This window comes from Mesoplodon bidens (assembly GCF_964165515.1).
Source record: "Mesoplodon bidens genome assembly, chromosome: 7".
Classification (NCBI taxonomy): Eukaryota; Metazoa; Chordata; class Mammalia; order Artiodactyla; family Ziphiidae; genus Mesoplodon; species Mesoplodon bidens.
In genome coordinates, this window is record NC_138164.1 from 46,715,343 (window position 1) to 46,728,654 (window position 13,312).

At 43.8% G+C, this 13,312-nt stretch overlaps 1 protein-coding gene across 2 annotated transcripts in view; it reads left to right on the forward strand.

The window, feature by feature from the left end:
* SERGEF (secretion regulating guanine nucleotide exchange factor) overlaps nt 1-13,312 on the forward strand; it is a 215,978-nt gene that overhangs the window by 14,773 nt on the left and 187,893 nt on the right. For both annotated transcript variants that reach the window (XM_081238754.1, XM_081238755.1), the window contains exons 6-8: nt 768-881; nt 3,708-3,770; nt 8,231-8,389. In XM_081238754.1, the coding sequence (XP_081094880.1) occupies nt 768-881; nt 3,708-3,770; nt 8,231-8,389 (336 nt within the window). The remainder of the gene's footprint in view (nt 1-767; nt 882-3,707; nt 3,771-8,230; nt 8,390-13,312) is intronic.

The following is a 13,312-nucleotide window of genomic DNA, read 5'->3' on the forward strand; positions in this document are numbered from 1 at the left end:
ATAGGATACTTCTGGAGGAGCAGTACCTTAATGTTGCTGTTGGATAGTGAATCCTAGTTACACACATCTGACTGTAGACAAAATATACAATATTTCATCTCTGCATTTGTATGAGGTTCAGAACATGGGTACATGAATTAGAGTCAGTGAATATGGAAATAAAAGGCCATTCCATTGAAGTAGTGGCTATTCAGAAGCTATCTTGCAGTCATCAATATGTATTTCTTTGGTGATTAGGAATCTTTGCATTCATCTTGGTGTGGTAGAAAAGACACTACATTAGGTGTAGGAGGGTTAAGTCCTGGTGTTTTCTCTGCTACTAGCTCCCCATATGACCTTGGACAAATCACATCTCCTCTACAGGGCCTCAGTTTCTCATGCAGTAAGTGTGAGGAATGGACGTGGTAAGATTCAGGGTTCTTTCCTGCTTGGTCTGGAGTCTCAGTTGTCCTTTCAGGTTAATCATGAAAAAAATGTCATTCCAGTAATTTGACTCTGGAGGAGTGTCCTAGAACTTTCTGGAGGGAGTTTTACTATGTTGGAATTTCCTTTGATGGTCTTAGATTGCCCTGAAGATTGGATTTGTGATTGACTTGGTGGTAATCCCTATGACCAGCCATAGGGCCTCTTGAGGCAATAAGCTTTTCCATAATATGCATGTTAACTGAGCATGAATTGGGAATCTTTCATGGCATTGAGGTTCAAAGAGCAATCTGGTCTTAATCCAGATAAAGATTTTCTTTTTTCTCTCCTGCTCCGCTGGGAAGCTAATGGCATGGTGTTCCAGTGGGGAACTGGTTTGGCATCATCTGGACGGCGGTTGTGCCCTGGGCAGACTCTCCCACTGTTTTTGACAGCAAAGGAACCAAGCATAGTGACAGGTAAGGTCCTTACTTCTTCTGAATCCTGTATTTATTCTTTGTTTGGAAATGGAGACACAGGCATGCAGAAAATGGGTAAATGGAGTTTGCTTTTGCTATTTCTTGGTCTCTCTGTCTTAACTCTCTCCGTTGGTTGGTCTGTTAATTTGCTGGGATTTTTGTGGGCCCAGTAAAAGTACCCCTCTTTGCTGCCAGAGTTTGGAACCCATTGAGAAGTAGATGCGAGTCAGGTGGGTGGAAATCAAAATGGTAGCTCTAGAGCTGTTACAAGTTAGGTTGGAAGACATGGCTTAGGTGTTTGGAAATAACATGTAGCAATAGTGAGCCTCCAGGTTCTGAGTCCCAGATTGAATTTACCCACCAGGCACTGGAGCAGCTGTATGCATTCAGTCCTGCTAAGCTCATGGTGCAGCTGAGACCATGGAGGAGGTGCCCTCTGCAGGCAGGCACATCCCAGAGGGAGAACCCACAAGGAATGTGCCTGCCTGCCCAGCTCCTCCCGAAAGGAAAGCAGGAGCGGGTGAGGATGTGGAGAGAGGGGCTAGGAGCGTTCCCTGAGGGAAATCTCCCTTCATGGGCACATGAGGAATAGGTAGGAAGGGTGCTGCCCACAGGACTCCTGGTCTCTAGGACTTTCTTTCTCTGTCTCTCTCTCTCTGTCTGCTGTACACTCTCTTCGTGGGCCTTTATCTCTCTGTTTGTAGCACCATGTCTCCACCTCCTCCTCTTCTTCCTCTCTCACTCTGACTTTGTGACCCAGTTTACTGAGGGTTAGCTGTAGGAAAAACCTGTCAGGAAACCTCTCCTCTCTTCTAGCTCAGAACAAAGGAGGGATTTTTGAGGCCAGTAGGAAGTGGGGAGAGAAAAGGGAAGGGTGAGCCGCAGTCGGAGTGTCGTACAAGTTGTTGGGATCGTTCTGATTCTCTTAAGTCCTTGAGGCTTTCCCCTGTTGTGGGGGTGAGGTTAGCGCCCTGAAGCCCATGAGTTGAGTTGGGGAGGGTTCTCTTAGAGAAGGAGAAGGGGCCACTGGACACAGGACAGTCTACTTCACATTGAAGGCATTTGTAATATAAACTCATACTTCCCAAACATCTTTCCTGCCTCACCAAGGTATTAACTGCTCCCTGGGCATGCGCTGTGTTCTTATTCCTCTGTGCCTGTGGGCAGACTGTTACCTCTTCCCAGGATGCCTTTTCCTTCCTGTTCCCCTTGGGAAAATCCTGATCATTTTTCAGGTCCTAGCTCAGCTGCAGTTTTCTCAGGAAAGACTCTTCCTTCTTCTCACCTCCATTGCATTTTCTTTTTTTTAAATTTTTTATAAATTTATTTATTTATGGCTGTGTTGGGTCTTCGTTGCTGTGCGCAGGCTTTCTCTAGTTGCGGCGAGCAGGGGCTACTCTTTGTTGTGGTGTGCAGACTTCTCGTTGCAGTGGCCCCTCTTGTTGTGGAGCACGGGCTCTAGGCGTGCGAGCTTCAGTAATTGTGGCACGTGGGCTCAGTAGTTGTGGCTCGTGGGCTCTAGAGTGCAGGCTCAGTAGTTGTGACACACAGGCTTAGTAGCTCTGCGGCATGTGGGATCTTCCCCAGACCGGGGAATCAAACCTGTGTCCCCTGCATTGGTAGGCAGATTCTTAACCACTGCGCCACCAGGGAAGTCCGCATTTTCTTTATGTGCATGGATAGTACAACATATTGTATTGTTATGAGTTGTTTACATGTTTTCCCAAATGCCAAAGATGATGAGCTTTTTAAGGGTAGGGATTATGTCTACTGTCTGTTTTAGCACAGGTTTTGTATCTAAAAGGAATCAGAAGTGTTTTTATTTGATTTGATTTAAATGACCTGGTTGGGATCTGCTTGGGGCACAGCTTAGATTCAGAGTTAATTTGGGGGAATTTTCTGATGAGATGTTAGAGAAGATACCAGCTTCCTGCCCTCAAAGTCTTTCACTTTTCGTTGTTCCCTCTTCACCTCATTGGTTCTGGAGCTGGAACCCTGGATGTCCTCTCCCGACCCGGCCACTAGGAGACCGGTGCTTCCTCTCTGGTGAAAGTGGCAGAAACATCTTCTTTGTCCCTTTCTCATTCCACAGGATACTTGAAGGCATGAGGGGAATTTTATTAAGCCACTAGTAAATTGAAGAGAAGTGTAAGAAGAAAGAGTTATAGAATAAGACTCCCATTTCTCTGCATGCCAGACCAGGTCACCACAGCATCGAGCCGAGTTGATTAGGGTTTACACTGTTGTTGAAGGCAGTGTATTTACGGGTGGAAAAGGGCTGGATTTGGATATGGGAGGCAAGTTCAAATTCTAGCTCTGCCTGTGTGTTGTTAGGAGGCCTGGGCTTGTGTTTCAGTGTCTGCACGTGATAGCAGCTGAATGTATGAGATGTCATTGCTTCTAGGCCCGCTCCGTGGACAGAGCTAGGAAATATACATGTACACACACGTTTATACATATGTACACCTATGTCTGTTTATCTCTAGTAGAAACCACAAGTCTACACTGACTTCAATTACAATGCAGTATCACATGGTCAATTCTAGTCTGTAACCTTTTCATATCTGTACCTTTCTTCTCCTTTCTGATAGTGAGAAATCTGACTCCTTTATCCTCAAAATATTTATTTATTTGTTCAACCTCCTGGATATAAGCAGTCTCCCTACCATGCCAGCCATCTTCTTGGCCAGTGCCGCTGACTCAGACCTTCCTGCACTGGCTGAGAGTTTCTCTCCAGGTGCTGTGATCACTGGCTATGGGCCTCCTGTGCCCAGTTTGTTCTGTTACAAATGTGATTTCAAAAGAATTTTTTTTTTTTTTTTGTAGGCCTAGAGAATTCTCAAGCAGTATGTGTTCTTGCTGGCTCAGACCACTCAGCTTCACTGACAGGTAGGTAACATGCCATTCAGAATTCTGGGTGTTTCTGCCTCAAGGGATTCTATTGGGATGCAGAGGGAAAAGCATAGACTTTGGAGTCAGAATTCTGATGCCACCACTGGTATGATCTTAGGCAAGTCATTTTACTTTCCTGAGACCATTTCCTCTTCTATAAAGTACTTTGTGGATAGTTTTGAGAATTACATATGATAATACACGTAAAATACTCATGTGAAACAGAGGCTCACTTCCTTTCCTCTGAGTTTGTTTTCTTAGCTGTACAATAGGGATAAAAATATCTTCCTTTAGGGTAACTGTGATTGGCACATCATATAACCAACAGTAAATTTATGTATAATATGTTGTTATCTTATCCACCTAATCTATTTTGATGTCTAATATAACTGTCTAAGCTCTCTAGCTGTCTATTTTCTCTAGCTGTTTAATCTCAGACTAACCTATTTTATCCACCTATATCTTTCTTCTCCATTTATCTGTCACCCTGTCTGCTCTCTCTATTTATCTACTCTATTTTATTTAACTATATATCTCTATTTTTATTTATCTTCCATCTTTGTGTCTTCCTATCTAACCTAAGTCTCCATAATCTCTAAGTCTAGTTGTGTATATGTTTCTGTAATCTATTTTATATATATATATATATATTTTTTTTTTTTTTTTGCGGTACGCGGGCCTCTCACTGTTGTGGCCTCTCCCGTTGTGGAGCAGAGGCTCCGGATGCGCAGGCCCAGCGGCCATGGCTCATGGGCCCAGCCGCTCTGCGGCATGTGGGATCTTCCCCGACCGGGGCACGAACCCGTGTTCCCTGCATCAGCAGGCGGATTCTTAACCACTGCGCCACCAGGGAAGCCCCTATTTTATATTTTTATGTTTTCCTCTAGTTGATCTCTCTATTCCATCTCTTTAATCTGTCTATCTATCTAGTCTTTATTTTCTCACACAGTGTGTATATCTCTCTGTCTTGGCCATGTATCTGTCCATCCATCCATTTGACACACCCAGCCAATATAGTATAAACTTTCTAGTGATAATGCAGCATTTTCTTGAAAGTGAAGGTTATCCATCTATCCTAAAGGTTTTTTTCAAAGCCCAGATTGCACTGACCCCTGCTGGTAGACTGGATACTCTAGCTCTGAGAGATTTATGTTGGTAAGACCTCTCACCCGGAGTTGAATGCATTACATTTTTTAAGCAAAGGGAAATGACTTTCATACACAGTGTTTCCAGTGTTTCATGTGGAAATTAAGATGCGTACACAGTATCTGTAAGTTAATGGGGGCATGCATTCTTCAACATCAAATTTGTAATGCAGTCCAACTGAGGAGCTGTTACTGTTTCCAAAGCACAAGAGCCATAATGTGAGATTTTAAATGCTTAACAGATTCTGAACTACAGATAATTTGATATTTAATGAATTAAAAACAACTAACTAATGAAAACTAGCTGCTTTTAGCCTGTGTCTCATGTTAGGTAGATTTATAGATATGTTAAAAGAGTTGAGTTAAAATGAATGCCAGGGCTTCCCTGGTGGCTCAGTGGTTGGGAGTCCGCCTGCCAGTGCAGGGAACATGGGTTCGGGCCCTGGTCCGGGAAGATCCCACATGCTGCGGAGCGGCTGAGCCCGTGTGCCACAACTGCTGAGCCTGCGCTCTGGAGCCCGTGAGCCACAGCTACTGAAGCCCGTGCGCCTGGAGCCCGTGCTTCGTGGCAGGAGAGGCCACTGCAGTGAGAAGCCCCCTCGCCTCAACTAGAGAGGGCCCACGTGTGGCGGCGAAGACCCAATGCAGCCATAAATAAATAAATAAATAAATTTATTTAAAAAATCAAAAAAAGAATGCCAGCTCTAAGGGACTCCTTTCGGCATGTGGTCCCACCTCCCCTTTTATGGGGAGGGGGGCAGAAGGCCCCAGGACAAGAAGTGACTAGTTCATCCCCCACGGTCCTCACTAGCATTGGAGGAAGGCATTCTTTTCTAAGAATAAGAACAGACTAAGAAAGGTTTCTTTTTTTTTTTTTTTTCGGCCATGCCATGCAGCATGTGGGATCTTCTCTGACCAGGGATCAAACCCATGCCCCCTGCGTTGGGAGCACGGAGTCTTAACCACTGGACCACCAGGGAAGTCCTGAGAGATTTCTACTCTGTTCTAATTCATTTGAAATGGCTGGTATTTTGTAACCTAGAGATTCTTCTAGTTGCCTTCTAACATCGATTTCTTAAAAACTCTTGTAATCAGTAAAGCTATTTTTTATTTCATATGTGGAGCATTTTTACTATGGTGTTTTTAAAACATAGATGTTGGATTTTTTATTGTGATATAATTCATATATGAAATTCACTCCTTTAAAGTGTACAGTTTAGTGATTTTTAAAGTATATTCACAAAGTGAATTGGTTTTGGATATTGTGAAAGTGAATTAAAAAGGGTCAAGATTAATATCCGTCTTTCCTGGTCTAGTTCAAGCTGTTCCACATTGGATTTTGTTCAGTGTTCTTTAGACCTTCTGTCTGGAGTTGTAGATTATGTAACTATTTGACACTGCAGCAGAATTTAGTTTTGCCTGCTGATGCAACAGTGTAATGATCTGCATGTGGAAGACAGTTCGTCTTTGCAAAAAGATGGTTTAGACTTACTAAGATAAATGAAGGCTTATTACAGACGCAGGCTCATTGTCAGTGGTACCTTGGTAGCTAAGCACTCCATTTAATGGGTTGAAGCTTTGCTGAGGGGTCCGCTGCCCTCTTGTAAAGGATCCTCATACTTCATACACCCTGGTGAGGTCCAGGGAGGTTGCCCTCTCTCTAGGCATGAAATACACCAAATTCCTTGTATAGCACTGCAGAATGTCAGTGCTGCAAGGTCACCAGGGTGACAAAAAGGCTCCACTGATTTATAGACCCTCAGACTCTATGAAACAGTGACCCAGAATGTGAAGTGATGTGCCCTGTGTCACAGAGTGATCCAGTAGCAGATTTGGGACTTGAAACCTGAATCTTGGTCTAGTATCCTTTAATGATACTGTTTGGCTTCTGATCAGTTTTGGAGAATAGACCAGACTGCCTCAGGGCAAGCAATACTGGAAACCTTTACTGGGAGGTCACAGAATGCTGTGGAAGCAAAAAACCTGCCTTCTGCTCCCACTTGATCCCTTATTAGCTATGTGATATTGAAAGTCACTTAACATCTCCAAGCCTTGGTTAATTTATCTTCTAGAAGAGTGCTGTCTAGGAGAAATATAATGTGAGCCGTATTGCAAAAAGTAAAAAGAAACAGGTGAATTAATTTTAATAATTTATTTTACTTAACCCAGTATATCCAAAATATTATTTCAACGTGTAATCAGTATGAAACTTATTAAAGAGGCACACTCCTTTTGGGTTTTTTTTTGCACTACGTCTTTACAATCCATTGTGTTTTGTTTGTCTTCAACATGTCTCATTTGGACTAGCCACATTTCAAGTGTTCAGTAGCCACATGTGTGTACCATGTGCTTACTGTGCAGTGTAGAACCTTGGAATGTTAGGGTTGGGAAAGTGCTTAGAAATCATCCAAGGAGTCACAAACTGTAGACTTATAAGCCAAATTATGGTCTATGGCCCCATTGTTTTTGACTTCCAGTTAAACATTTGTTGAATGTGAATGCCTTTTGGACAAGCATGTGCCCTCTGGCTTGCTGCCGTCACCCACAAGTCTCTCCTGTTAACAGTGTCATCAGTTATATCGTCTGCCCTTCTTGACCAACCGCCTTCCCCTCCAGTCTTCAGCTGGTGAAACTAAGGCTTGGAGAGGAAGTGGTTTGTCCAAGGTCAGTAGCTAGTTAGCAGATCCAAGAATAGAAGCCAGAGTCACTTGACTCTGAAATTGCTCTCTTTCTATTAAATCACAGTGTCAGTCTGTCGCATTCCTGCTTATATCACAGGATTATTGTGAGGTTCAAATGAGCTTAAGTGCTATGTGGATGTGATATGATAACATTATATTTTCTTCTGGACAAGGCATGTAGTGAAATCATCTTATATTTATAAAGTTTAAGCTTTAAACAATTTATCTTTTAACCTGTTATTTTAAAAAGCTAATATATATTTTTCCTAACAAAAGGTAATGCAAGCGTTTTTTTTAAAATGTAGAAAATAGAGAAACATATGTCTTGCACATGGTAGATGTTGAACAAATATTTGGCTGAATGAATTAATGAAAAAATAAACTCACATTCCTATTCCTTGACAAACTGCTAAGACCATTTGGCCTTTTTTCCTATTTAAAGAATTTTTTAAAATCTTGTGTATAATTATGCTATACATGAATTTGGTATCTTGTTTTGCTCTATTCAACATTGTAGGTTAAGAGTAATACAACTTCTTTTAACCACTTTTTTTTTTCAAACTTGGGTTATTTTCCATCATTTTGGACTAATGTTCCTTCACCTCTTTTGTCCCCCTTTTGTTTGTTTAAGATGCAGGAGAGCTGTTTGTTTGGGGAAGCAACAAGCATGGGCAACTGGCTTCCCAGGCTGCTTTCCTTCCTGTGCCCCAGAAGATAGAAGCACATTGTTTTCAGAATGAAAAGATCGCTGCTGTCTGGAATGGGTGGACACACCTGGTTGCTCAGACAGGTTAGAGTGGCAGAGAGTTTGTGGTTGGGAAGAGCAGCTGGGGGGACAGCTGTCTAAGTAGCTATGAATGCTTGGGATTAGGTCATTTGGTTTTTACTGATGAAAAGCTTTAAGGGTTGGGTAGGGGAGGACCTGGGATCTAGTTCTGCAATCAGCCAGATATGTGGCTTTTCCTCTCTGGATCACAGGTTTACACGCAAAAAGGCAAGGCTGGCTTAGGTTAACTCCTTCTGGCCCTAAGAGTCCATGAGGTTTAGCGAAGGAACCCACTGCAACAAACATCACCTAGAAATTTGTCCAGGTTGCTGGGGAATCTTTGCCTTGTCATAGCTAAAGGGATGACTGTATTTGCATTTTCACTTGAGTCTAAATTAAAGGTGTCAGAAACTATTAAGTTAAATATTTTAAGATTGAGGCAAAAGCATTACTTTGAGTCATAGCTGGCATGGTATTTTGATTTAAATTTTTATTAACCCTAACAAACTTTGTACATTGATTCAAACATCCCACATATTCCTTCAGATGTTATCTTACCAGGCCATGCCATCCAGCTTTTGGCATCTTTATCTTTTCTTGATAATATCTTCGTTGATTTCTCATCTTAGGGCAGTTCTCCTTGCCTGGTCTTCATATTCCTGACACTTTTCTCGGGGTTTGTTTTTTCATGGCCTCCCTTCTTCCCAGCATTCCTAGAGCTCTTGCTGACTGACACAGTTTCCCAGACCAGCAGTTTGTAATTCTTAAGAACCATTATTGTGTCAAGGCCTTCTGAACTTCAGGGGTTCTCAGGAGTCCTCTTGCCTGCTCTTGGCCTGCTCATTAGTGACACACAGATCTGTAGACTCTCAAATACCTGGTGACTTAATCCAATACTCTTGTAGGTTTTCAGGTCAGCTTCAGTTATCCTGGGTAAGTCACACATACTACACCTTTGAACACACAGACATAGACTTATGAGTATTTATATCGATGGTGCTTTTAATTGGTTCTTAAAAAAAATTTTTTTTTTTAAATTTTCATCTTGCTCTTTCACCAATCTTAAACTATTATATCCTGATCTTTACCCAGTCCTTTTTTTTTTTTAAAGAAGATGTTGGGGGTAGGAGTTTATTAATTAATTTATTTATTTTTGCTGTGTTGCGTCTTCATTTCTGTGTGAGGGCTTTCTCTAGTTGTGGCAAGCGGGGGCCACTCTTCATCGCGGTGCGCGGGCCTCTCACTATGGTGGCCTCTTTTGTTGCGGAGCACAGGCTCCAGACGCGCAGTCTCAGCAGTTGCGGCCCACGGGCCTAATTGCTCCGCGGCATGTGGGATCCTCCCAGACCAGGGCTCGAACCCATGTCCCCTGCATTAGCAGGCAGACTCTCAACCACTGCGCCACCAGGGGAGCCCTCTTAAAAATTTTTTTAAGATTGTTTTGGTACAGAGGCCTATCTAACAAAGGTGTATAATAAACTTTCCATATTTGCCGCTTCAGAGGATGCTCTAATGATGTCATTCATTTGGAGGAAAATCATGACTTTCCTCAAAGAAGTCCAGACTGCTTGAAGATTGGGACCATCGACAGAAATTTTTCTTAAAGAGACCCTGAGCATAGTAGCCGCTTATTTGTATAATTGTTACTCTCTCTCTTCTCTTCCAGACAGTGAGCTCTGTGATAGGAGACACCATATTTATCTTGCTCACGTCTGTATTTCCAGTGCCTAGCAGAGAAAGTATTCATTGCCTACATTAAACTGTTTCTAGTTAAAAGAGACTAAACATATTCAAATGCATAGGAGGCAGGGTAGACTGCGAGGATTTCTTCTTTCCTTGGACTCTCTGGTCCATGATCAGAAGGCTTCAGTTTGTCTCTTTGGATTCAAGAGTCCAACCAAATCGGTTCTTGTTTATTGTGAACCTTTTGAGCAGTGTGCTAAGCCTTGAAGAAACAGAGAAGATGTGGGCCATGCCCTCCCACTGCAATGTATGGACAGGCTTAAGTCTAAGAGTATAGAAACAGAAGACTTTATCATCCATCTGTCCATCATACAGATGGTGAGGACCTGTTTATGTACCATGCCTTGTACTAGATCCTAATCCTGCCCTCAAGGAGCCCACTGTCACTAGGGGAGACAGACCTGTTATCAGATTTCAGTGCAGCAGTGGAGCTAAGTCAGTGTGCAGGAATGGCACAGACACTAGCAGTAGTCTGAGTCACTGGGTGTTAACCAGGTAGGCGTTTCATGCTTAGTCAGTCTTCAAAGAATTGCAGTGCAGTAAAATACACTTACTACCAAACCATAGTGAGTTTAGTTGAGTCTGTCAGTAAATCCGTTAACTGGTTAAGCAGCTGACTAATGAAAGACATAAAGATGTTGCTGCTTTGATTCTAGCTTTGCAGCACTGTAACTCATGCTGATTTCCACGTCTGGGCCAACAGCCCAGCACTCAGGGTGGGAGGTTGGAACCTATGTCCCTGACACTGTCTGAGTCACCCCAGCTGCTCTGGGGCTCAGCTTCAGGTCTGCACCTCCACTTGAGAACGTGATCTTTGGGTAATGTTTCAGCTGTTTAATTAACTTGTTAATTCTGATCTCTTGTTTATGCACTTTCTTATTTTCCCCTTTCTCCTGAGTCCAGAGTGGTTAAAAGCTGGGATGTTTGAGCGTCCTGGTTGTTGCGCTGAGTTTTGGGTAGATGAGAGTCTCCTGCTGTTTGGTTCACCAGTTTTGCCCTCCTCCTAGCAGCCGTGGAAGCCTTTGCCCTGGCGCGGTGTCATTGAGAAGAAACAGCCAGGACTTCCAGTTTAATCAGACCCAGCTGCTCATTTTAGTGGGAACAAGATTTGCTCACAGGGTCAAAAGCAGCTCATTATTGGGCCAAGGAGTTATTTGACTCTAGTTGTTTTCACAAGCTCCAGTGGAGAATTGTTCCTGGGACCTACCTGCAGCCACATCAGCACAGAGGCTGCCCCCAGTCTCGTTCTGGAAGACATTCGGGGTGTGTTATTGATTAAAAACAGCTTATGTGCAGTGACCATAGATCCGTCCAGTAAGGTGGGCTAGGCTGGGCTGGGTTAGGTTGGAGGCGGGGAGTAGACTGTGCTTTCTCCCTTCTCATAATCCCTACACTAACTTTGTCCCTTGGGGGACGTTTGCAGTGTCTGGAGCCATATTTGGTTGTCACAACTGGGGGTGGGCGTGCTACTGGCATCTAGTGGGTAGAGGCCAGAGATGCTGCTAAATGTCCTACAATGCAAGGGCAGCCCCCCGCCCCGACACAGAAATACCCAGCCCCAAATGTTAGTAATACCATGGTCGAGAAATGCTGCCCAAGACTGCCATCCTCAGTGGTAGGTGCTTAGCGAGGGCAGTTCACATGATATCAAGATAACTTTACTTTAGTTTGTCTATGTGGGAATCTGGGATGCAGTCTCTGTTCTCCCTCTTCAGGAGTCTGGTGCCTACCTGCAGTGCTTGTGATAGAAAAATACTTTTCTCCATTAGAGGCACTTGGAAAGAGTCCAAGAGAACCTGTTCTAATCTGGGAAAGCTGGCAAGGTACCTGTGTCTCAGACTGGTGGAGCTGCATTCTAGAAACCTTTCCCAAGCTGCTTAATGTCCCCGATCATTGTTCTCGGGAACTTCATGGGACTCCTGTGTGACTTTATCCAGGCTCGGTGACCTGCAGCTCTCTCCCCTGAGATTCATGAGTTCCTGGCCCGAAGTGCTTCTAGTGAGAACTGGGTGGTGGATCTGTGTGCCTTCCTAGTTGGGTGACCTTAGTTGAGTCACTTCACCTGTCTAGGCCTCAATTTCCTCCTCTCTCATGCAGGGTATTAAAACCTACCTCCATTCTACAGACAGCTGCTGTGAGTTTCAAATGAATGAATCTGTGTGAAAGATCCTAACTAACTGTAAAATGCTGTACATACCTGTACAGGGGGTGCCCGTGCTTGGGATGTGTGAGTATACTAAGGAGTTAGCAGTTGCTTTTAGAAAGGCTTCTATTTCGGCAGGGTCTGTGCAGGGCTTGAGACACACCAGCTTCTCCCCTCAGGGCTCATGAACTGGCCAGGTCTGACAGGCAGAGTTTCCTGAGGTCTTTCACTTACATGCAGCCAGCACGTAGCTCTTTTATATTATCAATATAAGATCATCATGGCCTTACAGGTAATTTTTCCTGTTAAAATCTCTGATCACACTATTCTTCCTTCAATGGATTGTATACATACCACGAAACTGTATTCTTCCTACAAAATGGATTGTATACATCCACTTGCATTCTTATTTGTTTAATGTCTAGACTGTAAATTCCATGAGAGCAGTGTCTGTTTTGTTCACGGCTATATCCCCAGCACCTGGCACAGGCCTGGCACATAGTAGATGATTAGTAACTAATTGCTGAACGAATGAATAGATGGTAAGGTAGAGAGAAGCGTGGCTTTGAAGTCAGACAGGTCGAGGTGTGACTCAGCTCTGTCAGCCTCCTGATTGTGCCAGTGCCTCTCTGTCACCACCGTGGTGCAGGCCACTGTCACCTTCTTGCTGGATCCTGCAGCGGCCTCTGCCTGGTGTCCTCAGCTTCCCACATCGCTCCCTCTCCCCCCAGTCTGTTCTCCATGGCTCAGTTGGAAGATCTTTTCAAACCCATGTGTCACATTCTAGTGGCTTCCCATTGCTCTTATGATAAAGACATAGTCCTTAGTGGTTACCAGGCCCTGCGTGGTCTGCCCTCTGCCTGCCTTTCCAGCCCTGTTTCTAACTGAGCTAGCTCTTATCTCTGGCTGACCTCTACTCTGGCCTTGGTACCTGGAATGGATCCTGGATTTCCCACCATAGTGCTTGTGCAGCTGATGTTCCCTCTATTTGCCACACTTACCCTGCTCTCCTTCTTCATTTTGACTTAGTTACATCCTTTCTTTTTTTTTCCCCCAGACCT